The following is a 26070-nucleotide window of genomic DNA, read 5'->3' as shown; positions in this document are numbered from 1 at the left end:
ATCTCACCAGTCACTGCTTCACAGCGACATTATCTTTGCCGGGCACCTTTAATGATTTGGGGGCTTCCCAGGTGGCTCAGGGGTAAAGAATCCACCTGCCAATGCAGGAGAAACGGGTTTTATCCCTGTGTCGGGAAGATGCCCTGGAGGAGGAAATGGAAACCTACTCCAGTATTCTTGCCTGGATAATCCCATGAACAGAAGAGCCTGGAGGGCTACAGTCCATGGGGTCACAAAGAGTCGGACTCGACTGAGCAACTGAGCACACATGCACAAATATCTAAATACAATATTGTAGGTATTCAGGCATTAAGTAAATTTGTTCCTAGTGTATTTCATCTTAGCATTTTAAAAGAGTCTTGATAATAAGATGTCAAGACTGCCTGGATGAATTGTGTAATAACTGTGAAAAAAGCTATAAAGAGCCCACAGAGAAAATAAAGAATAATCATATAGCATCACCAAATCTGCAGACTTGGCCCTGGAACAAATCCAGTACTTACCAAGGTGACTTGATATGGAGATTGAGCTTGCAGTGTTGGGAGGAATCCATGCCATGTGGAAGAAAAGCATACTTTAACTTACATTTCATTCTTCTGAGCTACTCATGACATATTAAGGTCACACTGCCTGCTTCTAAGTTATAGACAGACATCAGGAGACAGAATTTTCTAAGATAATCAGAGTGAGAGGGGCTTTTCCCTTCACTATGTGGCCAATAAGGGGTCAGGGGAGAATCTCAATAGGGGAAACCATTTCACTATCATAAACAGATTACAGAGCACTATTACAGACAAGCCATTTGTGTGCAGTAGGAGAGAATGACTGAGTGAAAAAGGATATCTGATAAATGACAGGGAGGGTGCTACACTGGGTCTATGCTGGCCTCTTTAACAGTCTACTTCAGCCTAACTTATTATGCTTCATGTAGGGCTTACCAAGTGGCTCAGTGATAAAGAATCCATCTGCCTATGCAGGAGATGCCAGTTCACTCCCTGGGTTGGTAAGATCCCCTGGAAAAGAAAATGGCAACCCACTCCAGTTTTCTTGCCTGGGAAATCCCATAGACAGAGGAGCCTGGGGAGGCTACAGTCCATGGGGTCACAAAGATTCACACCTGAGCATGCACACACATGCACGTGTGCACACACACACATACACACGAACACATGAATCTATACCTGAAGAACCTCTGTTTTAATCTTAGAAAAGTTGATTTTCAATTTGGCATGGTGTCTGTGATGGAATCTAGTATGGAGCCTTTGAAGAGGTTCTCTGGGGGTGATGATTCTGAATTCTGAAATGGGAAATCATGTGTACAGATGACAGACTATGTGAATTATACATAATAAAAAAAAAAGCCAAATATGGAATAAGAGTATTTTAATTGCACAGCACAAGTTTTTAAAATGAGTACAGGGAAGTATAGTACATCATTCCTTTCTTTCTTCACTCAGTAATGGGTTACCTTTTTCTTGTCCATACATATTTAACAAAAATAATAATGCTTTCTTGTAAGGTCAACCAACCCAGAGGTAGCACAAAGACCTCATGATGTTTCAGTCTATCGCTGCAAGACCACCAGCATATGGAGCAGATGGTAACAATCTCCAGAGTCATTTATGTTTGCAGCAAAACAAAACACATAAAGAATTCATAATTTTTACTGAATTATTAAAACACAAAGAGAAAATACTGATCTTGAGTGTGAGGAATCTCAACAGATGTCAGCCTATGCCCCATGGACCAGTAACTGATACTCAAAATGTGGTCAAACGTTCATCATTTGTAACAAACATTATACTCAAAATTATTAACTCAAGAGTATTTAATAAACAGACTATTTACAGAATTGTGTCCAGAATTAAGAAAATCAACCAGGGATGGTGAAGCCCCCAGAAGAGTTAACACCCTTATGTCTGATGAGCAGGGGGAGGGTCTGTGGTGAACATGGGAGCTTCAGCCACATGGACAGACACCCCCAGATGTGTGCCAGCAGGACAGAGGCAGGGGTGACACAGACCTCGCCTGTCCAAACCTAAGCAGAAATCCTAGGGAGCAGTGCACTCCCTCTGGGCACACAGAGAAAGGAGGAAAATGGTGTGGACATGGAGAACACTCAGAACATGAGCACATGTACAGATCCATAATACAGACACTTTTCATCATGTAGCTGCTATAGATACAAGTCATCCCACATCTCTGACTCAGACAACACAAGTCTCTTCAACTATCTTTATAGATTCGTACTTAAGTACTACTGTAGCACTTCACTTCTAAGTAGATCTTAACCCAAAGTACACTGTCATTACTTTGGTTTTTAAGCAGTTCATTACCTTTTTAAAGAATTTTAAAGTAAAGAAAAAAATGTTTCATATTCACCCATGCATTCACCATTTCCAGAACCTTTCATTTCCAGAGTGTTCTCCTGCTGTCCCCAAACTTCCTTCAGTGTTTCCTGAAGGCAGGAACTCTCTCTGATTTTGCTTTTTTGAAGTCCTTTTTGCTTTCATTTTTGAAAGATGTTTTTGACAGGCAATTGAACTCCAGGCTGTGGGGCAGGGGAGGTTCTTTATTTTCTTTTGTAATTTAACAGTGTCACTCTGCTGTCCTATAGGTTTGCATAGTTTCTGACCAGAAGTATCTTGTTATTCTTTGCTCTGTGGGTGTGTCTTGTCCTTTCTTCCCCAGGCATTTTACAATTGTTCAATTAAAAAAAAATTTTTTTTTGACTGTGCCACACATCATGGGGGATCTCAGTTTCCCAACAAGGGATCGAAACTTCACTCCCTGAATTGGAAGGCAGACTCCCAGCCACTGGGCCACCAGGGAATTCCTAACAATTGTTCTCTTTAACTTCAGTTTTCATCAACTGACTGTGATGTTCATTGGCATCTTTATGTTTCTTCTGTGTTGGGTTCTTTGAACTTCTTGAATATGTGCGTTTATACTTTTCATCATATGTGGGTATTTTTCAGCCGTCATTTATTCAAATCCCTTTTCTGCCCCCTCTCACTTCTCTCCTCTAGACCTTCCATTACATGTATATTACACCACTTTAACTAATTTCCTGTGCTCCTTTTCCCCCCACAGTGTTTTTCTCTGTGTATATCATTTGATAATTTTCATTCTTACTCTTCAAATCCATTGATTTCTTTCCTTCTTCTATGTCTAATATGTTCTTAATTCCATTTGGGTTTTTTTTATTTTTTTTATTTTTCAGAGTTGTTTTCAACCTGAGAAGTTCCATTTGAGCTTTTAAAAGTATATCTTACACTTCGGGTTTCATCAAATTCATGTTTTCTTCTACTTTATACTTACAATAGCTATGTGAACATACTTGTCTACTAATTCCCATCAATTCAGTCTTTCCTCTTTATATTGACTGATTTTTCTTGTAGTTACAAGTCATATGTTCCTGCCTCTTGGTGCTCCAGGTAAGTTTCTGAATGTCAGACACTGCGGGTCCAGAGTAGCTTTTAATCTAGGTTAAGTGACTCTCCACCCTCCCCAAGACAACACTGTTCTGGGAACTCCCCTTGATGACCCTGTGCAAAACGCTGCCTCCAAGTGGCTGGTGGGAACACAGACTGTGCCAGCCTATGCTAAGCCCCAGGGCTTGTTCAGCTCCCTGCTGCGCAGCTGCTCTCAGAGTCTCAGTTTTCTTCCACACACAGGCAAATAAGGACTAAAGCCAAATACTCAAGAGGGACTCACTGAGGATTTATGCAGCCTCCTCTCTGGGAAGCTCCTTCTTACCCAGCACCCTTCATCTGCAAGTTCTAGCTACCGAGGCTCCTCAAATGCCAACTCAGAAACCCTCTTCAGTTCAGCAAGACCATGTTCATTCAACTCCCTGACCTGCAGCCTTGACAATGCCCCCAGGGAGTAGGCCGGGCAGTCATGGGGCTGTCCTCACTTTGTCCACCTCCTGCCAGGGATCATAAACTTGCACTTGACATACGTCTAAAAACCACTATTTCATAAATGGTAGTTTCTAGCTGTTTAAAGCAGGAGAATTTATGTGGTTCTTATTTTACCACCCTAGCAGAAAGCAGAAGTCTTCACACTTCAAACACAGCTACCACTTTAAAATGCCTATTTTCTTACAATAACTTACATACAGTAAACATAACCTCCTTAAAGAATTATTTCAACAGGGATCATGCTTATCAAATTCTTCAAAGTACTAGGACTACTCCTCTGCATGAGACCTCTAGTATATAATACTCAGTTATTTCCTTTGGGTATGTATTCTCTAGTGTACTCTGAGCTACCATTTCCCAATGAAATTTTCACTCACTTGTTACAACAATTGAGTTTTTCTCCTGTTTCAGTCTTCTAAAATTTAATAGCCCAGCACTTTTGACTGAAAGGTCTATACTTATCAAAATACTGATAAGAGTTCCACACTGAGGAGCCATCGATAAGTCACAAGTTGTGTTTCCTGGGAGGAGACTTTCCTATATCATCTACTTAACAAAAAAAGGTTCTCTTTCTAAACTCTATGTGGTGAGACTGTCACTGCAGTGACAGAGTTTCTCTCCCATACATGTCCTTGGAGTGTCAGGGGCCTGCCATCTGATGGCAGACTCCCCACACTCACCCCATGTCTACAGCACATGACTTCTCTGATGAATCAGGAGCTGAGCCTTTCTGTGGAAGACAGTCCCACATTCACTGCATCCATAGTACTTATCCCCTGTATGGATCCTCTGATGCCTCATAAGGTGTGACTTCCTAGTGAAAGACTTCCCACATTCCTCACATTTATAGGGTCTCTCTCCTGTATGAATTCTCTGATGTATAATGAGCTGTGCCTTCTCAAAGAAAGCTTTTGCACAATCGTTGCATCCATAGGTCTTCTCTCCTGTATGATTTCTCTGATGTTTAATGAGCTGTACTTTCTGAACAAATGCCTTTCCACATTCACTGCATTCATAGGGTTTCTCCCCTGTATGAATTCTCTGATGCCTAAGAAGCTGTGGCTTCCAGGCAAAAGCTTTCCTACACTCACCACATTCAAACGGTTTTTCTCCAGTATGGGTTCTCTGATGGTGAATGAGACTTGACTTCTCACTGAAGGTTTTCCCACATTCACTGCATTCATAAGGTTTCTCCCCTGTATGTGTCCTCTGATGGGACACCAGGCTGGACTTCTGGGTGAAGGCTTTCCCACAGGCACTACATTCATAAGGTTTCTCTCCAGTGTGAGTTCTTTGATGTGTCAGGAGCTGTGACTTTCCAAAGAAAGTTTTGCCACATTCAACACATCCATAGGGTTTTTCTCCTAAATGAACTTTTTGATGTTTAATTAGTTCTGACTTCTTAAAGAAGGCTTCCTCACAATTACTGCACTGATAGTTCTTCTCTCCTGTATGAGTCATTTGATGTTTAACAAGTTGTGGTTTTCTGATGAAGGCTTCACCACATTCACTGCATTCATAGGGTTTCTCTCCTGTATGGATCCTCTGATGCCTAATGAGGAGTGAGTTCCTGCTGAAGGCTTTTTTACACTCACTACATGCATATGGCTTCTTCCCCGTATGAACCCTCTGATGAGTAATAAGCTGTGACTTCCAAAAGAAGGCTTTTCCACAATCACTACATCTGTAGGGCTTCTCTCCTGTGTGTGTCCTCTGATGTGTAATGAGCTTTAATTTCTGGGAGAAGACTTTCCCACACTCACTGCAGCCATAGGGTTTCTCTATCGTATGGGTTATCTGATGTCTTTTAAGCTGTGACTTCCTGCTGAAGGCTTTCCCGCAGTCACCACAGCCATAGGGCTTCTCTCCTGTGTGAGTTCTCTGATGTAAAATGAGCAGTGACTTCCTACTGAAAGCTTTCTGACATTCCCCACACCCATATGGTTTTTCTCCTGAATGCGTCCTTTGATGAATAGTGAGCAATGACTTCTGGGAGAAAGCTTTCCCACAGTCCTGGCATCCATAGGGCTTCTCTCCTGTATGAGTTCTTTGATGTATAATGAGCTGTGACTTTTTATTAAAAACCTTGCCACATTCCATGCACAAACAGACTCCTGTGAGTGGTATATGGTTCATAATGAGTCCTGGCTCTTTACTGATGACTGTTGTACATGTATTGCCATCAGAGTATTTTATTCCACCATAAATTCTGGCAGGTTTAATACAAAATAATAATTTCCTATTAAGTTCATCAAGTTTCTTTCTTTCACAGTTACTTTTTGGAATAAGAAAATCAAAAGGATGTTTCAAACTTTTTTCACCTGTGCCATATTTATGGGATCTCATTCCTAAATGATCAAAGTTAATGCCTAAATGAAACATTCTCTCAAAGATGTCATATTCATGGCCTCTCTCCAAACTTTTAAGCTTGTCTTGATTATCCCGGTGCCACATTCTGAGATCATTATCTAGCCAGACTTTTTCTAAAAAGGAAAAAATGAACCATACTGTGTAAATTTCCCTAATCATTAAGCTTATTGAACAAATCTTCGGAAATGGAGCCTAAGAGCCCAGTCCATTAAAAAAAAAAAAAAAAATTCTCCCAAATACAATATCTACTTATTAGGCATTGAACTTTTTAATAGAAATGAAAACAGATTTTGAAATTACAAACGTTTATAAACACAAACTTTAAAATAAAGGTGAAATATATTCAAGTGATCATGATGAGATAAAAAAGACAAGCAATTTCTAATCAAACACTGTACTCATTCCACAATAACCTGATTATCTTCTACACGCCCAGACATTATTAGCAGAAATCAGAAAAAGGCAAGTAGGTATTCCCATGAGAGAAGACTGAGTATCACAGGACAGAGAAAAGCAAGATTAGTACATAGTACTGAATGTCACACAGGAAGAAACACTGAATACAATGACAGCAAACACAGGATATCAACTTTCATGTCTAAAAGGTGAGATATGTTAGTTTTCTGTACTATCAGCACATTCAAAAAGCATCCTCATTCAAAATCATCACCCAAATTACTGATATCTGTTAATTTCACCATCATGAGAACTATTTTTGGAATTATCTAAGAGTTCTCCAGAGCTCACCATCAACACCTTTATTAAGGTTTCTGATACTTTAAATGAATCATCATCTATATACTGAATCTGTATATGATGTAAATTACTTGAAACCACAAGTATGCTTTGCATAACATTAGGACAGTTTTCTTTTTTACCCTGTAAGTACAGTTATCTGTGATCTCCCTTAATGATCTTTTAAGCCTGTTTACTTTATGATATTCTTTACTAGGAATTGCGAGGTAATACTCTCAAGATGAAAAAACTATGGCAAGATCTCAAATATAAAGCAATCACTCCTTTTTTGTAGGTTAATTTCTCTGGGGAGGCAAAAAAGCCCCATCTAACAACTCTCAGATATATCAGAATTTCAGAAGAAGAGCTAACTAGAGCTGTGGATATGGAGGAGAAAAAAAAGATTCAACGTTTTGAGCTTCAGTGAGTACAAGATGATAACACTGTTCATGGGCATTTTAAAGACTAGAGAGGGAAGTTAGATACCACTTGTATAAGTATCTCATATAAGTGTGAGACACTTATATGTCTCACAGACATGTAAGTGTGAGATACTCTTGAAGAGCTTATAAAAAATTGTTTCATGAAATGTAAGAGTAAAGAAAAATAAATTTTAATTCAAATCAAGAAATAAGATTAAGATATATATCCAAATTAATAAGTTAAATGATATAAAACCATACTGAGGTTAAACTGTACCAAAAAAACATTAAAGAAATTTTTTTAAAAATCTTGGCACTTTGGTAAACACATAGACCATGTTTTACTAGTATCACCCTTGGTAGGGGTACAGGTCTGTTTCCCCATGTCTCTGTTTCCATTACACTCTGATCCATTCAGCCTTCATTTAATCCTATTTTTCAGTTGATATTCCCACTTCCAGGCTCACGCCCTCCCAATTCTAGTCTCCACACAGCAATCTTTAGAAAATGTACTCTGACCTTTTGCTTAAACCTCTTGCTTAAAAACCTTTGATAAATCTGTGCTATTAACACAGCATACACACCCCTGCATGCCTGGCTCCTTCTAGCCCTCAACTTCCTCTCACAACACTGAGCTCCTCCCTGCCCCACTGACCCCGAAAGCCTCTCCCTGCCCAGCTTCCAGTATGCCTGTTTCATATCATTTTAAGGGCACACTAACAAACACTCTATTTGTTCTCTTCATAGCACTTATCAGATAGGTACTTCTGTCTCTCCCACTGGAATGTAATGAAGGTAGGGAACAGGCTTGAGTTTTTCACTGATGTACTCCCACTACATAGTATATAACAAGCCCTCAATACAACCTTATTCACTTATTATTAAACTTTTAAAGCAATTCCTTTCTATATAGTTAATCCTGATAATTAACTTTGCATTTTGACACAAGTGCATCATGTTCAAACAATGTATTTTCTTCTAAATTAAAATTCCCTGGTCCTGCAATGTTATTTCATGACTTATACTTTATCTCAACTCCTCTCATTTCACAAAATAGCAGTGGTTCTAAATTAATGAAGGAACATAAAGTCTATCTTGACAGCTTTTCCAAACTATGCATATCCAGTCCTAATCATCCATATGAATGGTGCCCAGACATCTGTAATTTGAAGTATTTTCCCAAATAAGCTGAAACACTTACTTAGATGAAAACCTTTGTACTAAAGAAATTATTTGATAAATAAGTACGATCCTGCTTTACCTGGCCTCACAACAACCAATTAATGAAATATTTAGTAATTACACAGCATAAATGTCATAGAGAACTGAGAATAATAAGTTAGTTACCATCTTTCTATGTAGGAAAAAAACCTCAAGACCTAATTAGTTAAGAAATTATAGATATTGTGTGATCAGGCCCAGGTTCCTACAATACTGCTCAGTAGATAGAGATTTCAGAAAAGGCTGGGAGTCAAGAAACCCTGCGGAAGTGAAAAAATAGAGCTTAAAGAGGGGGAGGGTGTCTAATTGAAAAAGTGCGCACAAAAGCCTACATTCAGAGAAACATATGTAAAAGACACACGGAAGGAATTTCTTCAACTGGAGTCAACTGTGACCTCTGGGCACAGGAAAAAACTGCACAGATAAGATGCTGCCATACTGTGAGGGTCCTCAACTCAAATGGAGGCAAAATATCACACAGCAAGTCTTAAACCCCCACAGACCATTTGAAGGGATAAACAAGAAGCTTTAGAAGCTAAATACCAAAGGCACCAGAAAGACGCCCTGGACGCTGACCCTGAAGTTCTTATCTGCAAGGAGGCAAGAAGAATGCTTTTAGGCATTAGACTTCTATCCTCTGTCCATGGATTCACCGTCTACTCTATGTGGGTTTGAAACAGAAATTTGATAAATTAGGGAGAGAAAAGAAAAACAATAAAGGAAATTCAAAGGTAACAGCATCATCTAAAACAGGAAAAAAATTATGAATTCTTAAAGAGGAGAAAAGAAGCCTACCTCTGCAGGTGGGACTGGGGCAGGAGAGAAGAAAAAGTCAACTGGGGAAACTCAAAGAAAGGTCTGATCAAGAATGCAAGCACATTTCATGACCAGCTCCACCAAAGGGGACACACCCTGATGTGGAGACCAGGACACAGAGTCCTGAGTCAACTCCAAAGATGGAGAAGCTTTAACCGGAGTTTTACAAATAACATTTCAGAAGTACCAACGTATCATCAAAAACCTGAGATTTAATTTTCTCTGTCTGCCACTAAGCTGATTATTTCTCACCTGAGAAGTTTTGACTTAGGATTTCTTCATCTAATAACCATGGCTTTTCTTGCTCCAGCTTGAAGATCATCTCAGGTTTGATAACTTGATAACCTGTCAATTGGAAACAGAGAGAGTCCCAATCGCTTGGGCTGAGGGGACTCTTAAATATGAAGACTATTTCACCTCAGAGGCTATAAAACAAAGCAAGCAAATAAAAACCGTTCACTTGGGTGTCAAAATCAAAGACTCTTTGACATCTGAAACTTAAATCCAAAGTCAGTAATATTTTAGAGGTATGTGCATATCCAGTTACCAGGTACACACTGTACTACATAAGAATGTTCTTACCCAATAAAACTAGATTGCTATAGTTCTCCAACATCACGTCTCTGTACAAGGTCTTCTGAGTAGGATTAAGCAGCTGCCACTCCTCCAATGTGAAATTCACAGCCACATCTTCAAACGATATCTAAAAAAGCATAATCCCTGTTAAATCTGAAGTCATTCTCTTTGCTGAATGTAGGCTTTCTTTTCGATAGCAACAGGTGGCCTGAAAGCTGGACCCATGATCTCCAGCTCCTGGAATTGTGCTTTTGTTTAATCCACACTGCCCCTGTCCTGAATATGGGCTGGATTTATCAACTCAATTCCACTGAATAGAATAGGGTGGAAGTAAGGGATCTCCCTTCCAAGACCAGGTTGTAAGAGAACATGATTTCTACCTTGGGAACGCTCTCCTGCTCTCTTTGGGGAAGTCCAGGGGCCACGTGGTGAGGCAGTTCTGTGGACAAGCCTACATGGCAAGGACCAGAGGTCTGCCAACACCCATGTGAGTGAGCTTGGAGGATGTCACCTTCATACCACAGCCCTTCTCAACATTTTGAAGACAGGGTCATGTGAGATTCTCCACTAGAACCAAATGGGTGAGCCACCGGCAGATTCCTAACTCACAGAAACTGAGATAAATGTTTACACTTCAGCCACTGAGGTTTGGGATAATTTTCTCTGCACAGTAAAATGATATCCTAATCTTGCATTATTATACTTTGAGAGAAAACAAGAGTCATTAAAATATTCATCATTATGAATTCATAAACTTATCCACCCATCTACCCATAGGATAAGAAGTTGGAATAGGCTGTTTTTAAACAAGCAGTGTTTCTCAAAGAAGGTACCACTGGGATTTGGTAACAATTCTTAGCTGAGCAAGGGCTCCCCTAAGAGCTCAGTGGGTAAAGAATCCTCTTGCAATGCAGGAGACACAGGAGATGGGGGTTTGATCCCTAGGTCGAGAAGATTACCTAGGGAAGGAATTGGCAAACCACTCCAGCGGACAGAGGAGCCTGGTGGGCTACAGTCCATGGGGTCACAAAGACTTGGACAAGACTGAGCGACTAAACCACTTGGCTGAGCATGTCTGCCCCATACGGTGCAAGGCCTTCACAGTATGCCAGCTCACTACCTGCTAAGTGACAGGAATGGTTCTCAGTCACTGTCAGAACCAAAACCACATCTACCTTTCTAGAACACTCTCCTCCCCTTTGAGCAGTTCTGGTCTGAAGTAGGAACTAGCTATACTTTAGAATGCATGTTTTTTCCAGCAATTAAGGGGCCTAGAACAGGTGCTAGAAATATAAAGATGAGGAGAAAAACATCATATTCTCCTATACTTTTCAGTCTTTTCTGGCCAGAGGCAATAAGGCATTACAGAGGCCATGATATAAGTATATTCAGGGTATGGGGATAAAAAGCAAAGGAACCAGAATATCCAAAACAATTTGGAAACAGAACAGCAACATTGCAGGACTCATATTACCTGGTTTCAGGACTTCCTATAAATGCACACAATAACAAGGTGGTATCAGTGAGAGGTTACAGATGTAGGTGACCAGAAAAGAATGGAAATCCCAGAAGCAGACCCCCACGGGCAAGCTCCCTGGCTTTTGAGAGGTGCACATACAACTCCTCAGAGCAAGGAGTTTTCAGCACGTGAGCTAAAGTAAGTGGATACCCACAAGAAAAAGAACAAAACCTTGACACACCGTACACCTTATCAAAAAATCAACTCAAAAAGAATCACAGGGCTTCCCTGGTGGCTCAGTGATAAAGAATCTGCCTGCCAATGCAAGAGACATGGGTTCAATCCCTGATCCAGGAAGATTCCACATGCCATGGGGCAGCCTAGCCTGTGTGCCACAAATATAAAGCCTGTACTCTAGATTCCAGGAGCTGAAACTACTGAGCCCACGTGCTAAGACTATGAAGCCTACAAGCGCTAGGGCTTGTACTCAGTAATACGAGAAGCCACCGCAATGAGAGGCCCATGCACCATAACTACACAGTAGCCCCAGCTCAACACAATTAGAAAAAAGCCCACACAGCAACAAAGACCCAGCATAGTCCAAAACAAATAAACAGATTTTTTTAACAAGGAACACAGACCTAAATGTGAAACACAAAACAATGAAATTTCTAGGAGAAAACAACAGACAAACTGGGTGACTGGATTTGGCAATGAGTTTCTAGATATAACACTGAATACACATGGTCCATTTAAGAAATAATTAATAAAACTGAACTGTTTCAAAATTAGTATTTTTTTCTCTATGAAAGGCACCGTTAAGAGAAAGGAAAGACAAGGCGCACACTAGGTGAAAATGGTTGCAAATCACTTATCTGAGAAAGCATGTTAACGGGACTTAACAGCACTAAAACTGTAACATCATTTAAAAAATGGGCAAAAGATCTTACCACATGCTTCACCAAAAAAGATGTAAGATGGAAAATATATGAAAAAATGTTCAATATCATCTGTCAATAGGGAAATGCAAATTAAAATAACACTGAGTTGCTATGACATTCCTATCAGAATGGCTAAAATGAAAAAGTAACAGAACAGAACTGACAAATGACAGTGAGGACGCAGAGCTACAGCAACTCCCGCTCATGCTGTGGGAACACAGGGCAGGGACCCTGGCACTTTCACAGCTTCTCATAAAGCTGAACGTAGACCTACCGCATAACCCAGCAAGACCATTCATAGGTATTTACCCAAACAAACTGAAAACTTATGCTCACCCAAAAACTTATGTTCAAACCTATATGCAGATGAACACAGCCTACTAAGAACTGGAGGCAACCAGGATGTCGTGCACCAGTGAACAGAGAAGGAAACCAGTGTCTCCACACATGGGCCCTACTGTGTGAAGCCACTGAGCAATGAAAGGGGACAAACTCAGGCTTCCCTGGTGGCTCAGTGGTAAGGAACCTGCCTGCTAATGCACGAGACACAGGTTCGATCCCTGATGCAGGAAGATCCCATATGCCAAGGAGCAATTAAATCCGTGCACCACAACTACAGAGCCTGTGCTCTAGAGCCTGGGAGCTTCCACTGCTGAAGCCTGTGCGCCTAGAGCCTGTGCTCTGAGCCACCACAATGAGAAGTCTTTGCCCTGCAACTAGAGAGTAGCCCCCACTTTCCACAACTAGAGAAAAGCCTGCAGCAACAAAGACCCAGCACAGCTAAAAGAAAAAAAAAACAGCTTTTCCCTGAAATCCATCAGGGAGTTTTCATCTTTTGAAAAAGGGACAAACTACTGAAGAATGAGCAAAAAAGTCAGTATGAAAGGTTATACACTCATGGTTACATTATCTAACATTCTGGCAAAGGCAAGACTATGGAGACAGAGAACAGATCAGTTATTGCCAGAGGTTAGGGATGCAGGAAGGTGACACCCAAGACTCTTTCGGGAGAGAGAGAACTATTCTGAGTCCTGACTGTGAGGTTAATTACATGAATTTATACATGTTTTAAAACTTGTGCAAGAACTCTGGCTCAGAATTTTTCAGGCTTAACCACAAGCAATTACAAAGGCTCTACCTGACAGGTCGTAGGGTGGAAGTTGCCCTCCCACCCCAAACCCAACACCCAGCCTTAAGGGTGCCACCAGCTCCAAAGACAACTATCCTGGGCCCCATTACTGAGTGTGCAACTGGCACTGATGCAGTGTCTGTGTGCCCCTGCTGGCCTCCACCCCCAGCCATGACGGAGATTGTGGAGACTGCCACGGTCAGGGTTGGAACACAGAGGCATGTTGAGGACGCTGAGTCTCTCACCTCATGAACTACAGTTGACCCTGCAGCAAGCTTCAAACATATAAAACAAGCCCCCCGTGGGGGTGACACATTCGGACGGAACCAAGTTCTATTCCTAATAAGACTGATGTCAGCTGTGTGGATGCTCACCAAAAAGAGTCTAGAACTGCCCCGTCCAAAGCAAGAGACATGCTCAACCCCTTCTGGATCCAGGACAGGATGCTGTGGAAACTGACACTGTCCCAGGCTGGGCCCACATGCATGTGCTGCCATGTTGTCAGAAGGGGCCGAAATATTGAGGAAAGCTGTCCCGCCTTCCAGATGCTGGACAAGGTAGAAAACACTGCCCAGCACAGGCTCCTGTGCCAGGATGTACTCAACAGGTGGATCTCCCTGGGCTTCTCATCCCATCCAGAGGGTTTCACTGGACCCTGACACTTTCTTGGGGTCTGGTCTGGCCATCCTCATGGGTTCCCCCAATGCAAGTCACACTCTCAGGCTCCACCTTACCAAGTTTACTTCCTTTTTGGGTTTCAAATTCACTGCATCTGATCATAGCCCCAGATTTGCTACGGGGTTCAGTGAGTGTCTTAATAAACAGTTTAAGGAGAGACTTAAGGGGCTGATGGGAGAAGTCAAGGTAACCCCAGTCTGGAGCACAGAGCTCAGAAGGGCAGCCTGGGACCCAGTGTCCCAGCTCCCACGAGGGCCCTTCTCACTGTGCCAGATACCTGGAAAGGCCGTCTGCAATCACGGTCCTCCTTTCACAGTCACTGATGCCTCAGGCTCTGTGGGAGCCACTGTGAGCACCTTCCACTCCCTACTATGCCGTCCTGAAGGCTCAACAAGTGGGAGATCATGTAACACCATTTCATTTAATTTTTTTTTAATTTACATTATTAAAAAAAATTTATGCCATGTTGTGCAGTATGTGAGAGCTTAGCAGTTCCCTGACCAGGCATCAAACCTGTGCCCCCTACATTGGGAGCATGAAGTCTTAACCCCTGGACTGCCAGGGAAGTGCCCATGTAAAACCATTTTTAAATCTTTTAAAATCTCAGTGTGTTAATTTTATATCCTGCAACTTTACTATATTCGTTGATTAGCTTTAGTAATTTTCTGGTAGAGTCTTTAGGGTTTTCTATGTAGAGGATCATGTCATCTGCAAACAGCGAGAGTTTCACTTCTTCTTTTCCTATCTGGATTCCTTTTACTTCTTTTTCTGCTCTGATTGCTGTGGCCAAAGGAGTTTCTGCTAACCAATTCTTAAACATGATCGCTCCAGTTAAATTATATAAAAATATCTGCCCCTCGGTGTAGGGACAAAGGGTCTTTCCAGACAGAGTCTGGATGAAAACAGAAGATGATTTCTTTTAAAGTTTTGATTATCAAATGGGACACACCGATAACAGAAAAAAGAAAATAAAGCCTAGCACCAGGAGAGGCACAGGGGCGGGAGAAGGATATCAATGATCTTTGTTTTTCAGACTTGCTCCTAGAGCTTTTCCTTCCTCCTGGGGAAAAAAAACAAAGAAACAACTCCTGTGTTGCTCTGTCTGGATGCAGACTGACACCTTCCTGGCCTTCCTGGCCTGATGGGGCTGCTGGCCAGCCGCACAGGTTGACCTTGGCCCCCACACTTCCCAGACACCACAGCCTGGGCACGGTTGGCACCCCAAGAGGTGGTGGGTCTGGGACAAACAGTTTGGAACTAAGCACCCCAGACAGTCCCTCACAAACCAAGGACTGAACTAAATTATTCAGACGAGGCTGATGTCCTGGGAGGCCCACAGAAAGGCCCTGTTTAACCTCACTGCCTGATGAAAATGTATCCTGCTTGGGGACTCTGGGATTGCACTCCTGGTGTGTATCCCCAGCCGTGGGAAAGCTACTGTCTCAGCCCCGGCAGGCAGGCATTCCAGCCAGCTTCCACCTGCTTCCCGGGCTGTACTAAGTGAACTGCTGTCCTGTGCCAGATCACAAAAGACTCACAAAGCAACTAGAGAAGCCTCCTGATGGACTGAGGCAAGCCTTCCTGATTCAGAAACAGCTGAGACCACCTGGGAGGCAGTCCCGATCACCCTGCTCCAGGGTCTTCCTCAGGGCCCTGTCTGCTGCTGCCCCAAGTCCTTCCAAGTCTGACCTGTTCAGGTACATGATGGGGGAGCCTGTTTCTCACTCAGGTGGAAAAATCAAGCAGTGGAACTGAGGAGTCTGGCTCCTGGTTAAAAACCTACATGTGAATGCTCAGGTTTCACCACAGGTCACAAGGGGTTATCCCCAGGCCTCCTGGGTGATGCTGCCCCCACCTCCACCTCCAGACCTGAAGCACAACCTGTGCTCTCCCCACAGACTCGAGGGGTGCGGGGCGCCCTATGTCTCTACCTGGAGCCTTTGACACAGACCTTTCTTGGGTACCTCACTAAAATCCCCTTGTGGTGGCAGGGCAAAGTGGGATGGCGGGGGGCTGGGAACCTGAAGACACTGTCCCTACTCTGATCCAGGATCCTGTACTTTCCACTTCCACCTCCACCTCCCCTCCTTCCAATCCCCAAGTCCATAAACCTGCCAGAAGCTTTTGTTCACGGCTCCCCGGGCAGTGAGGACAAGACACCTCCACAACCGTGCTGAGCTACGCACGCATGGCCAAGGCACCATTCACTCCTCAGGAAAAGGTAACGGGAAGCTGGCACTTTCCTCAGCATCTGGTTCTCACCCGTGCCATCACAGTGATTAGAGGCTTTGGTACCATCACCCTGGTACTGTGGTTATCAGCAGCTCACCCCTCTCAGCTCTGCTGAACTCCTGACTCAGAACACAGCAGGAACAGAGAAAAGCCTACAGTGGTTTAAACAACAGAATTTTTAAAAGAAAGAAAGGGAGGGAGGAAAAGAGCATGGAGGTTAGCTAGTTGGATAGGAATCGCTTTGAAGGGACACTGCAGTCCTGTTTCTTGAGTCAACGAAGTCAGGAAGAAGGGGTGGGGAGGGATGAAGTTAGAGTTTTGGATTAGCAAATGCAAGCTATTACATATGTATATATATATAGATAGATAGATATCTATATATACATATCTTATATATATAAGATAGATAAACCACAAGGCCCTACTGAATAGCACAGGGAACTATATTCAATATCCTGTGATAAACCATAATGGAAAAGAATATGAAAAATGTGTGTGTGTGTGTGTGTGTGTGTGTGTGCACACGTGCACTTCCCAGGTGGTGCTGGTGGTAAAGTATCCGCCTGCCAGTGCAGGAGATGTAAGAGACACAGTTTCTACCCCTGCACCAGGAAGATCCCCTGGAGGTGGGCATGGCAACCTACTCCAGTATTCTTGCCTAGAGAATCCCATGGACAAAGGAGACTGGCAAGCAATAGTCCACAGGGTCACAGAGAGTCAGACACTGAAGCGACTTAGCACACATACATACACATATATAAATGTGTAACTGACTCACTTTGGTGTACAGAAGAAACTAACACAACACTGTAAATCACATATACACAGATCAAAAAAAGCCAGGAAAAGGAGCTAAAACCAGACATCTTCCTGTCCAGCTTTTGCCAACAGAAGCCAAAAAACTCCTAGCTAAGATGGACTGAGGGCTTCCCTGGTAGCTCAGTGGTAAAGAATCCGCTTGCCAATGCAAGAGACATCAGTTTGATCCCTGATCCGGGAAAATCCCACGTGCTGCGGAGAAGCTAAGCCCATGTGCCCCAACTATTGAGCCTGTGCTCTAGAGCCTGGGAGCCACGACTCCTGAGTCCATGTGCCACAACAGCTGAAGCCCGCACGCCCCAGACCTTTTTTTTGTTAACAACCAAATCTTTTCTAAAACCAAGTTTAACAACTCAAGAATGTCTTTCTTATAGACCTGGGAGGTGTCTCTGAAATCATCCAGGAAGACACATCTCTGTCTCCTGTTCTCTGGGAGAACAGCAGCCTGACTGGCCTGACTGGGGCACCCGGTTCCACACTGGAAAATTACCTCCCATCATAAAGATATAAGAAGTGTATTTTTTCTTTGGGTGAAGGCAAATAGCTAATATAGTAGCCACTCCACTTCTCCCCAACAAGAGAAGCTACTGCAGTGAGAGACCTGTGCATCACAACTAGAGACTAGCCCCCACTCTCCACAACTAGAGAAAAGCCTGTGCAGCAATGAAGACCCAGCACAGCCAAAAATAAATAAATAAGTAAATAATTTTTTTTCCAACCGAGAGAATATTTATGGAGGCCACTTGAAGGTTTTGTAACAACCAATTCTGCAAGATGATTCAGGTTTTCTTCCCTAGAAGCAGAACACAAGTAGGGTGTGTGCCCAGACCCGCTGCCCGCTCCCACGTCCTCCACCTACACTGAGGATCCCCGCAAGGAATAGCCCTTGGAAATAAGTTCACCCATTCAGAGACGTCATTCACCACGCCATCTACATGAACAGTTATCCAAGTGTTTTCTTTACATGTAATCATCAGGAAACGTTTGCTTCTGCTGAGTCAATAATGGTCTGCTTTCTGACAGAGGAAACCACGCAGCTATTCCTGTTTTTCTTTCTATGGCGGCTTCTGGTGACACCTAAGGAGGCTTGCAGCTCAATTCTAGCAGTGCAGGGCCTTACTTCTCACATATCTGTGTCCCAGCTTCAAGACTTCTGTATGATTCTATGGTCCACCTTGTGTTTCTTTTGACCATCTTCCTTTCCAGGTTTACGTTTTCTCTGGCTGCAATTTAAATGTATTTAAACCTTTCCTGTTGATTGTAGGAATGCCTGGAAGCCTCATCACACCCACAGATAAAATGACTGGAGGACAAACAACTTACCTGTGACTTGAACATTTTCCCCCAGTCCTGGGAAACCTGCTCTCTCTGTGACTTCTCTCTGTCCTGATGCTCTGAACCTCTGGTCAAAGATGTGAATGCACCCCAAGTCCTGAGGCCTCTTCTTTCTTATCTCACACAAGTCTTCTTGTTCCTGAGACCCATGGCCTAGAGGTGCAATGGGAATCTTATTTGAGATGATGTCATTCATTTGGGGACCTCAATCTTGGTTCTCTATAACGGGGAACTCAGACGGGCTGTTCGCTAGTGCTAAGGAACAAGATGGAGAGTGAGCTACTGGCACATGTCCGTTGAGCCAACCACGGCCAGGCCAGGCCTGCAGCACACGTTGTGCTCTGCAGCCCAGCTCCCACATGGGAATGCCTGACGGGAGCCACCTGCTTGTTGGTTCAACCAAAGGCCCCAGGGGAGCCTAACACCTCAAACCACTCTGCAGGGGCAGCAACAAAGTCTGGAAAGACAGTCCTGGCTCACTGACCCTGCAGCATCGTTTCCCGAAGGGCATTTAAATGAAATGCCTGGCACAGGTGCTACAGAATAAAATGCAACTCACTTCCAGGCAGGACAGGGGACAGGAAAGGGCTTTTAGATCAAGATGGAGAAGCAGCCTGGGGTGTTGGCCCTCTACTCCAAAATCAGTCTTGAAGCCAAAGGAAAGCATAGATCAGAGGAACTAAAAGAAATGGCCAAAAGAAGGGGTGAGACCTCAAGGGGAGACAGGCCTCGGGGAGGCTGACACTCGGGTGTGGGTTTGCAGCTGATCCACAGGGTTACAACCCAGGGTAGATGCCACAAGAGAGGCCTAAAGGAACCTTTACCATCCTTTCTTTCTCACCTCACGTTGGGGCAAACACTGCCTGCTCCTCCCTCAGAAACCAGCACAACAGCCCAGGCCACCGGCTTCCAAGGGGTGACAGGAGACAGATCAAAATCCCTGCTGAGTTTAGGCATCACAGAACTGGCAAGGATCCCAGCTGCCTTCAGGCACATTTGCATCTCCCACCTTCCCAAGTACCCCAGAGAAACTGCTCCACAGCCTGCTTCTAAGGTCTCTGATCCCTGCTCAGAAGAGCTGCTTGCAGAGGGGGTGAGATGGGGCTACCCAGTGGTTCTGAGGTCCACACTGCTGGCCCTGGGCCCCTTCCCTCCCCTCTGCTTCCAAGGCCTGGTCCCAGCCCTTCTCTAAGGCAATTACTGGAACAGGAGAGCAGACAGATAACACCTTTAGGGGGATAAAGCTCAGAGCCTGTGAGGGCAAACAAAAAGAAAAAGACCCCTCAGATCCCTATTTCAAGAGCATTTACTGTAGAAAATGTGTAATTACAAAATCTTTCTCTGCCCCTTTGGGATGTACGTAAATCTTTTCTAAAACTAAGTTTAACAACTCAACAATGTCTCAACAAGGTCTCTTATGGACCTGGGAGGTGTCTCTGAAATCATCTAGGAAGACACATCCCTATCTCCTGGTCTCTGGGAGGACAGCAGCCTGACTGGCCTGACTGCGGCACCCAGTTCCAAGCTGGAAAATTACCTCCCATCATAAAGACATGAGAAGTGTATTTTTCCTTTGGGTGAAGGCAAGCAGCTAATACAGTGGCCACTCCAACTTCCAGGTAAGTTTAGGATGAACTCTGTGTGACAAATAATCCCTTGAGACTGTGTTGCAGGTCTGTCTAGCAGGTTGTACCTGCCTGGCTACAGAAAAGAACACCATCTCTTCCTGTCTCTTGAAATGTTTTTAGCAGATTGTCTAAAGTGGGCATCACATTCTGGTTTAATTTTTATTCAATAATAAAACTATTCTTTCTCTTCTATTTTTGTGGAGAAGTTTTCTGGATTGCTTTGTTAAACTCTATCCACAAAGAGTCAAATAACCACATAAATAAACACAACCACTACTTTAAAAACTTTTTAAAAGATCACAAACTGTATAACAGAGATCACCTTAGGCAGAATTATCGGAACAGATGGACCAACAGTTAAGATCAGCATAATCACAAAATACTACTACATCTTTGTGCACACAAATACTTACACTTTCAATTTCTCCACCGCTCATGAGCCAGGTCACTGACATCAGCCAGACACTGGATCAGAGCCAAGGACGCCACAGGGGCGGGGTCACACAGGGATGTGACTTCCTTCATGAGGGTACACCTGAAAGGAAGTGTCCAAAAACACAGTTCCTGGTAAACCTGGGGACACGAGGGACAAGCTCCACCTCCCAACTGAGATCTGTCCAGTGCTGTGATCCAAACCTGTGGTCTGGGAGTGACTGCTGGGCACCCACTGAGCTGTTCGTGCTCCTGGCTTGGTCCTCACAGGCTGACAGGCTGCAAGGAAGACCAGACATGATGGACAATCAATGGACACTTTTCCAGAAAGTAAACTGAGCAAGAAGAGAACATAATTCCTAAAGGAGATTCAGAGCAGGAGCCTGTTGTTCTACTAAGAATGGCGGGGAGGGGAAGGAGGCATCCTGAGGGTCCCAGTTGAACAGAGAGAGATGTGTGGACTTGTCCTCCACAAATGAGAGCAGAAAGTTATGCCTGGGTGTCAGCACACCACCAGGTTTTGCTCCAGGGCCACTAACAAGAGTGGAGAGAACACTGGCCCCTTCGAGGCCCTTCCTGCCACCCTCAGGGTTGGGCTGAGGGCTGGAATCAGACAAAGGAAGTCTGCTTTCATCACCACCTGCTCAGGAGCCCCAAACTGCTCAGTTGGCAAGGGAAAAAGAAAGGAAACCCAGGAACACTGTTCAATGCCGGCCAGACCACAGACCAGCTCCCAGCATCATCGATCGAGGGCCTTGAGAGAATCGAGAGACGACATGGGCCAGGGAGGGAGGGCAGGTCCCAGTGTGGACCAGGTGCAGAGAGGACCCGCAGTGAGTCAAGAACCAGCCAGGCTGGAAAGACAGACTGGATTTTGTATTTTGACTGAAACAGTGGTAGAGGGCAGAGCAAGGGCATCCAGGGCAGGAAGAACTCCTACTGGTGGGAAAGGAGAGTAATGCCATGGGTTCTGCCCATGTGTGGGTGCAGCAGACACAAAAATCAACATCCCCCAGTGAGACTGGACTCTCCTCAGTCCAGTGTGAAAAGCGTGGTGCTTGAGAACAGGTCTCTCAAGAAAAGCATCCTGGGAGAGCAGAGAGTGACACCCAAGGGAAAAGCACCTCCTCCTGGCACATGCAGGGAGCTCCTTGGGGCTCCTAGGCAACAGCAGGTCCCAGTGGTCTAGGAGGTCGAGGGAAGAGACTCCAGAGTCAATGCTTTCCAAACCTGGGGTCCCTGAGATGCAGGCCCACCTGCCCTGGAAGCATCTATCTCATCTGAACCCCTTCTGGGTTGATGCACAGGAGACCTCCTGCAGCTTCTCTGGAAAAGGGGACGTGCTGACTGTACTAACACCCAAAACAGTCACTCTGTTTCTCCCCCAGGATCCAACATACACCTGCACTCTGCTCTCACATCCACATCAGATCTCTCTCACACACTCATGCTCACACTCTCTCTCACACACACACACACCAGTGCATATACACACACTCACAGTCTCATTTATGGCCCAAGAAAGCAACAATTTGTTAAGGGTCTCTTACTACTGGGCCCTGCTCTGGACAGATGGGAGAGACCACGAAATAAGACAGATGATCCCTGCCCTCTCAGGTGGGAAACAGACATCAAAATAATTTCTGACTATCAGAGTGCTCAGAAGAAACTTCAAATGTGATAGACAAGCAGGTGGATAGAGGATACTCCTTGGAGATGACTCTTAGCTGAGCCCTGAGGAGGTGGAGCCCCCTTTGGAAGGCCAGAGGCCAACCACACCCGTGAAGGTGCATCAGACACAAGTGGGAGGATTCAGAGTCAATGGGGTCACTGAGAATTCTTAAACAAGGAAACATCAAGTAAAAGGAGCCATCACTCACCAACAAAGCCATGCACGTGCTGGATGAGAAGGGCTAAAGAACAAAAGACAACATAGTCATCGAACAGAAGTCACAACCTGAGAGTCTTGCCTGAGCCCACACATATCCATCCAAACCCCAAAACACCACGCTCACAGGCCCTGCAATCACCAACACCCACAGCCTCTCAAACACAGGTTCCAAAGACCGCCTCAATCACACTAACTGACCACCTGAGAATTCCCCAGCCCCAATAACTGAACACACAACCACTGACCCCAACGTGTCCACCATCCCTCTAGGGTGTTTGGGCCATCAATTACACACACTGTGGGTCCCCAACAGTCTTCTAGCAAAGCTCCCAACCACCAAACATCAGTGACAAAACCAATCCACAGAAGTATGTGAATCAATGAATCCCAAAGTCTCTCACCACAGCTCGATCCCCAATCAGACAGCACTGAACCCTTTGTTCCTGGTCACAGCAGGCTCTCCCTCACTCGGCCCTGCACATAGCCACAGGTATCCCGACAGACCCCTTAGTTGACTACAACCCCAGAGCCACTTACCTCCGATTCCCACAGGTTTCTCAATGCCACCAAGAAACCCCATCACTGGCTCCTCCAAACCCCACTCAACAATCTCCAGTCTACTCGTTGACTAGAAACTGTCACTGGAATATCACATGCTGAGTCCCAAAGGACACCTGCAGACTTCCCATCACTCCCTTCTATGGGTACCCACCCACTCACCTTCACAGGTGCCCCATCAGTGCTTGCACAGAATCCCCTGCAGGCTTGCTATCTCCCATCACCACCTACCACCTAAACTAGCCCCCATCACTAAACCCCCAGTGGTCCTCAGCCCCTCATCACATAGGGCTGCCAGCCACTCACCTCCTTGATATCCACTCTCTAGTCCACCCTGTGCTCACCCACCACTTGCTGACACCCCCACAGCTCATCACTCTGCAAGGGCCTCCAGCGCCACACAAACACCAACACCCCCAGCCCCTCCAACAATGCCAAATACCACCCCCGTTTTCCACTCACTCATAACCCTCAACAGGCCACCCATCAACTTAAGCACAGACCCCCAACACTGATACACAGCCTCCAACCTGACGTCTCAGTCACCAGATCCCCAAACACGGACCCGGACCACTCACCAGCCCGGGCCACCCTAGTCACTCCCCTCCACTGAAAAAGCTACCACTAAACTGTCAGGTCAAAACAAATGCAGGGCTTCCCTGGGGGTGCAGTGATTAAGAGTCTGCCTTGCAATTTAGGGGACATCAGCTCAATCCCTGGTGGGGGAAGATCCCACATGCCTCAGGGCAACTAAGCCCACACACCGCAACTAATGAAGCATGTGCTCTAGAGCCCGGGCTCCACAAGACAAGCCACCACAAGGAAAAACCTGAGCACAACTGAAGAGCAGCTCCCACTCGCCACAACTAGAGAAAGCCTGCATGCAACAATGAAGACTCAGCACAGCCAAAATAAATAAGTGAATCTTTTAAAAAATGCAGACTTGGCAAAGAAATATTTCACTCCAAGAATTTATTAGCTTGGGTGGTGCGGGGTGCTGAAGTAGGGAGAATGCTGTGGCCCTAAGAGGTAGAAGCATCTCGGCAAGGTGTCAGGATGCTGGATCAAAGGGCAAGGTGACCAGATGGCAGATGACAGGACATTTCACCAAGGCTGGCCACTTCTCGGCGGGGGGGGGTGCAGGCGGTGAGTCTGGGCTGTAAGGCTGCTCAAGCTGCAGCGCATCAAAGTTCAGGAAACTGCAGGAGGAAGGGAAGCTGAACCAAAGTTTGGTTAATAAGTGCTTTGATGGGTGAGGACAAACAATTCAGCTAATCATTGATGAGGTAAAGGATGAGAGGAGTTCGTTATCATATTTATCTATGGCCTTGTCACCGGTAAACAAGGGAGTCCTGTGGAGGGAACAGGGTTCTTTGCAAGAAGGTGTTTCCTTGAAACCTGTAGAGGGGTACACTTCTTAAGCTTCCTGTTTTCCAGGAGCACACGGAACAAAGTCTAACACTGCAGCAACCAACAGGCCTGTCAACGAAATCCTCAGTTCAACCACTTGGAGCCCTCTAAACGCTGCCCAAACAGACTCCCCTGAAGGGCCTTATCATTCATCCCTTTGGCTCCAATCCCCAATCCAAGGCACCCATATCATGAATCACTAGAGCCTTAACTATTCCTACAAACCCTCAATCCACTTCCCCAGTGCACAATGAATGACCCCATGCTGCCCTTCATTCACTCCGGAGGGTGACCTCTGGGCTCCCTCTCTCCCAGCTCCTAATGTCGCCACCCACAAGGCTAAACACTCCCCCCTCAAAAAAAATCCTTCCCTCCACTAGTTTCACAACAATTCACGCCTCCCTAACCCCAATTATTGATTTCCACAGACATTCCAATATCTCAACCCTCAAGTGACCCCCAAATTAATCAGCTTCACGGTCTCCTTCACAGTTCCTTCATCGCCCACCACGACCGGAGGCCTCGCCCGGACCCCCAAATCTCCCCCCAGACTCCCACACCACCGCCACCTACACCCAGCCCTACAGACCCCAGTCCTCCAAACGCTGCCCCTCATCCCGCTCCCTCCCGCCTCTGCGCTCTTCTGCCACCTCTAGCCCTTACCCCGCGCCCCACTCCGTGCCGCCCTATGCCCCTCCCCCACAGCCTCACCCCCCCCCCCCCCCCAACGTACCCCCGCACCTGGACCGGAATCGACGCCTGCGCAGCAGGACAGTCCTTCCGAGCCTCCCCCCGTACCCGGCTCCGGAGCTGGTTCGTACACACGCCGGCGTCGCCCCAAGCCGGTCTGCGCCGGGGTCACTGCACGGCCCCAGTCGGACGCAGAGGCTACCACCAGCCCGCAGTCCCGCCCCCCACACCCTTACCCCTCTGGTCCACAGTGCCGAGGCGGACGCGGCTGGGCCTCGGAAGTGTCCACGCAGAACTACATTTCCCAGAGTCCCACTCGCTTTAGAACTTCCCAGAGGGGCTTGCGGCGCGCCTCCCTAAGGGACAGGTGTGAGGTTTCCTGTTGCAAAATGCTCTGTGGCTCGGCTGTGGGATACAGGGGGCGCTTCCCTCTTATAATCTGCGCAGCATCCTTTTCATTTCTGATCATGCGTGAGTGTTAAGACGCTTGAATCGTGTCTGACTCTTTGTGACCCCATGGTCTTTAGCCCACCAGGCTCCTCCGTCCATGGAATTCTCCAGGCAAGAACACTGGACTGGGTTGCCATTTCTTTTCTCCAGTGCATGAAAGTGAAAAGGGAAAGTGAAGTCGCTCAGTCGTGTCTGACTCTTAGCGAACCCATGGGCAGCAGTCTACCAGGCTCTTCCTTCCCTGGGATTTTTTCAGGCAAGAGTACTGGAGTGGGTTGCCATTGCCTTCTCCATTGGTTGTTTTAGGTACAGTTAATCTTCAGTTTGAGGGTACATTTGTTCCCATTTCTTT

General features: G+C 45.3%; 1 protein-coding gene and 1 long non-coding RNA gene across 5 annotated transcripts in view; both read right to left on the bottom strand.

The window, feature by feature from the left end:
• Positions 1 to 963, bottom strand: part of LOC133056662 (uncharacterized) — a 28971-nt gene extending 28008 nt beyond the window's left edge. The window contains exons 1-2 of the long non-coding RNA XR_009692865.1: positions 939 to 963; positions 504 to 529 (exon numbers count right to left, since the gene is read on the bottom strand). This is a non-coding gene — a long non-coding RNA (uncharacterized LOC133056662). The remainder of the gene's footprint in view (positions 1 to 503; positions 530 to 938) is intronic.
• Positions 964 to 1368: 405 nt separating this feature from the next.
• ZNF605 (zinc finger protein 605) lies at positions 1369 to 25555 on the bottom strand. Of its 4 annotated transcripts, none has more exons than XM_061142236.1 (8): positions 25505 to 25555; positions 22600 to 22632; positions 20924 to 20998; positions 20701 to 20822; positions 18648 to 18812; positions 10073 to 10193; positions 9743 to 9835; positions 1369 to 6409 (listed from the first exon to the last, which is right to left on the bottom strand). In XM_061142236.1, exons 5-8 carry the CDS (start codon positions 18660 to 18662, stop codon positions 4614 to 4616), a joined length of 2025 nt encoding a protein of 674 aa, XP_060998219.1. In that variant the 5' UTR covers positions 18663 to 18812; positions 20701 to 20822; positions 20924 to 20998; positions 22600 to 22632; positions 25505 to 25555; the 3' UTR covers positions 1369 to 4613. The 4 variants fall into 4 exon arrangements, with proteins under 4 accessions (XP_060998219.1, XP_060998220.1, XP_060998218.1 ...); XM_061142237.1 differs by having other exon boundaries at positions 25377 to 25506; XM_061142235.1 differs by lacking the exon at positions 25505 to 25555 and adding an exon at positions 25312 to 25490.
• Positions 25556 to 26070: the final 515 nt, after the last annotated feature.

This window comes from Dama dama, chromosome 5 (assembly GCF_033118175.1).
Source record: "Dama dama isolate Ldn47 chromosome 5, ASM3311817v1, whole genome shotgun sequence".
Classification (NCBI taxonomy): Eukaryota; Metazoa; Chordata; class Mammalia; order Artiodactyla; family Cervidae; genus Dama; species Dama dama.
This window is presented reverse-complemented; position numbering and strand designations above follow the sequence as displayed.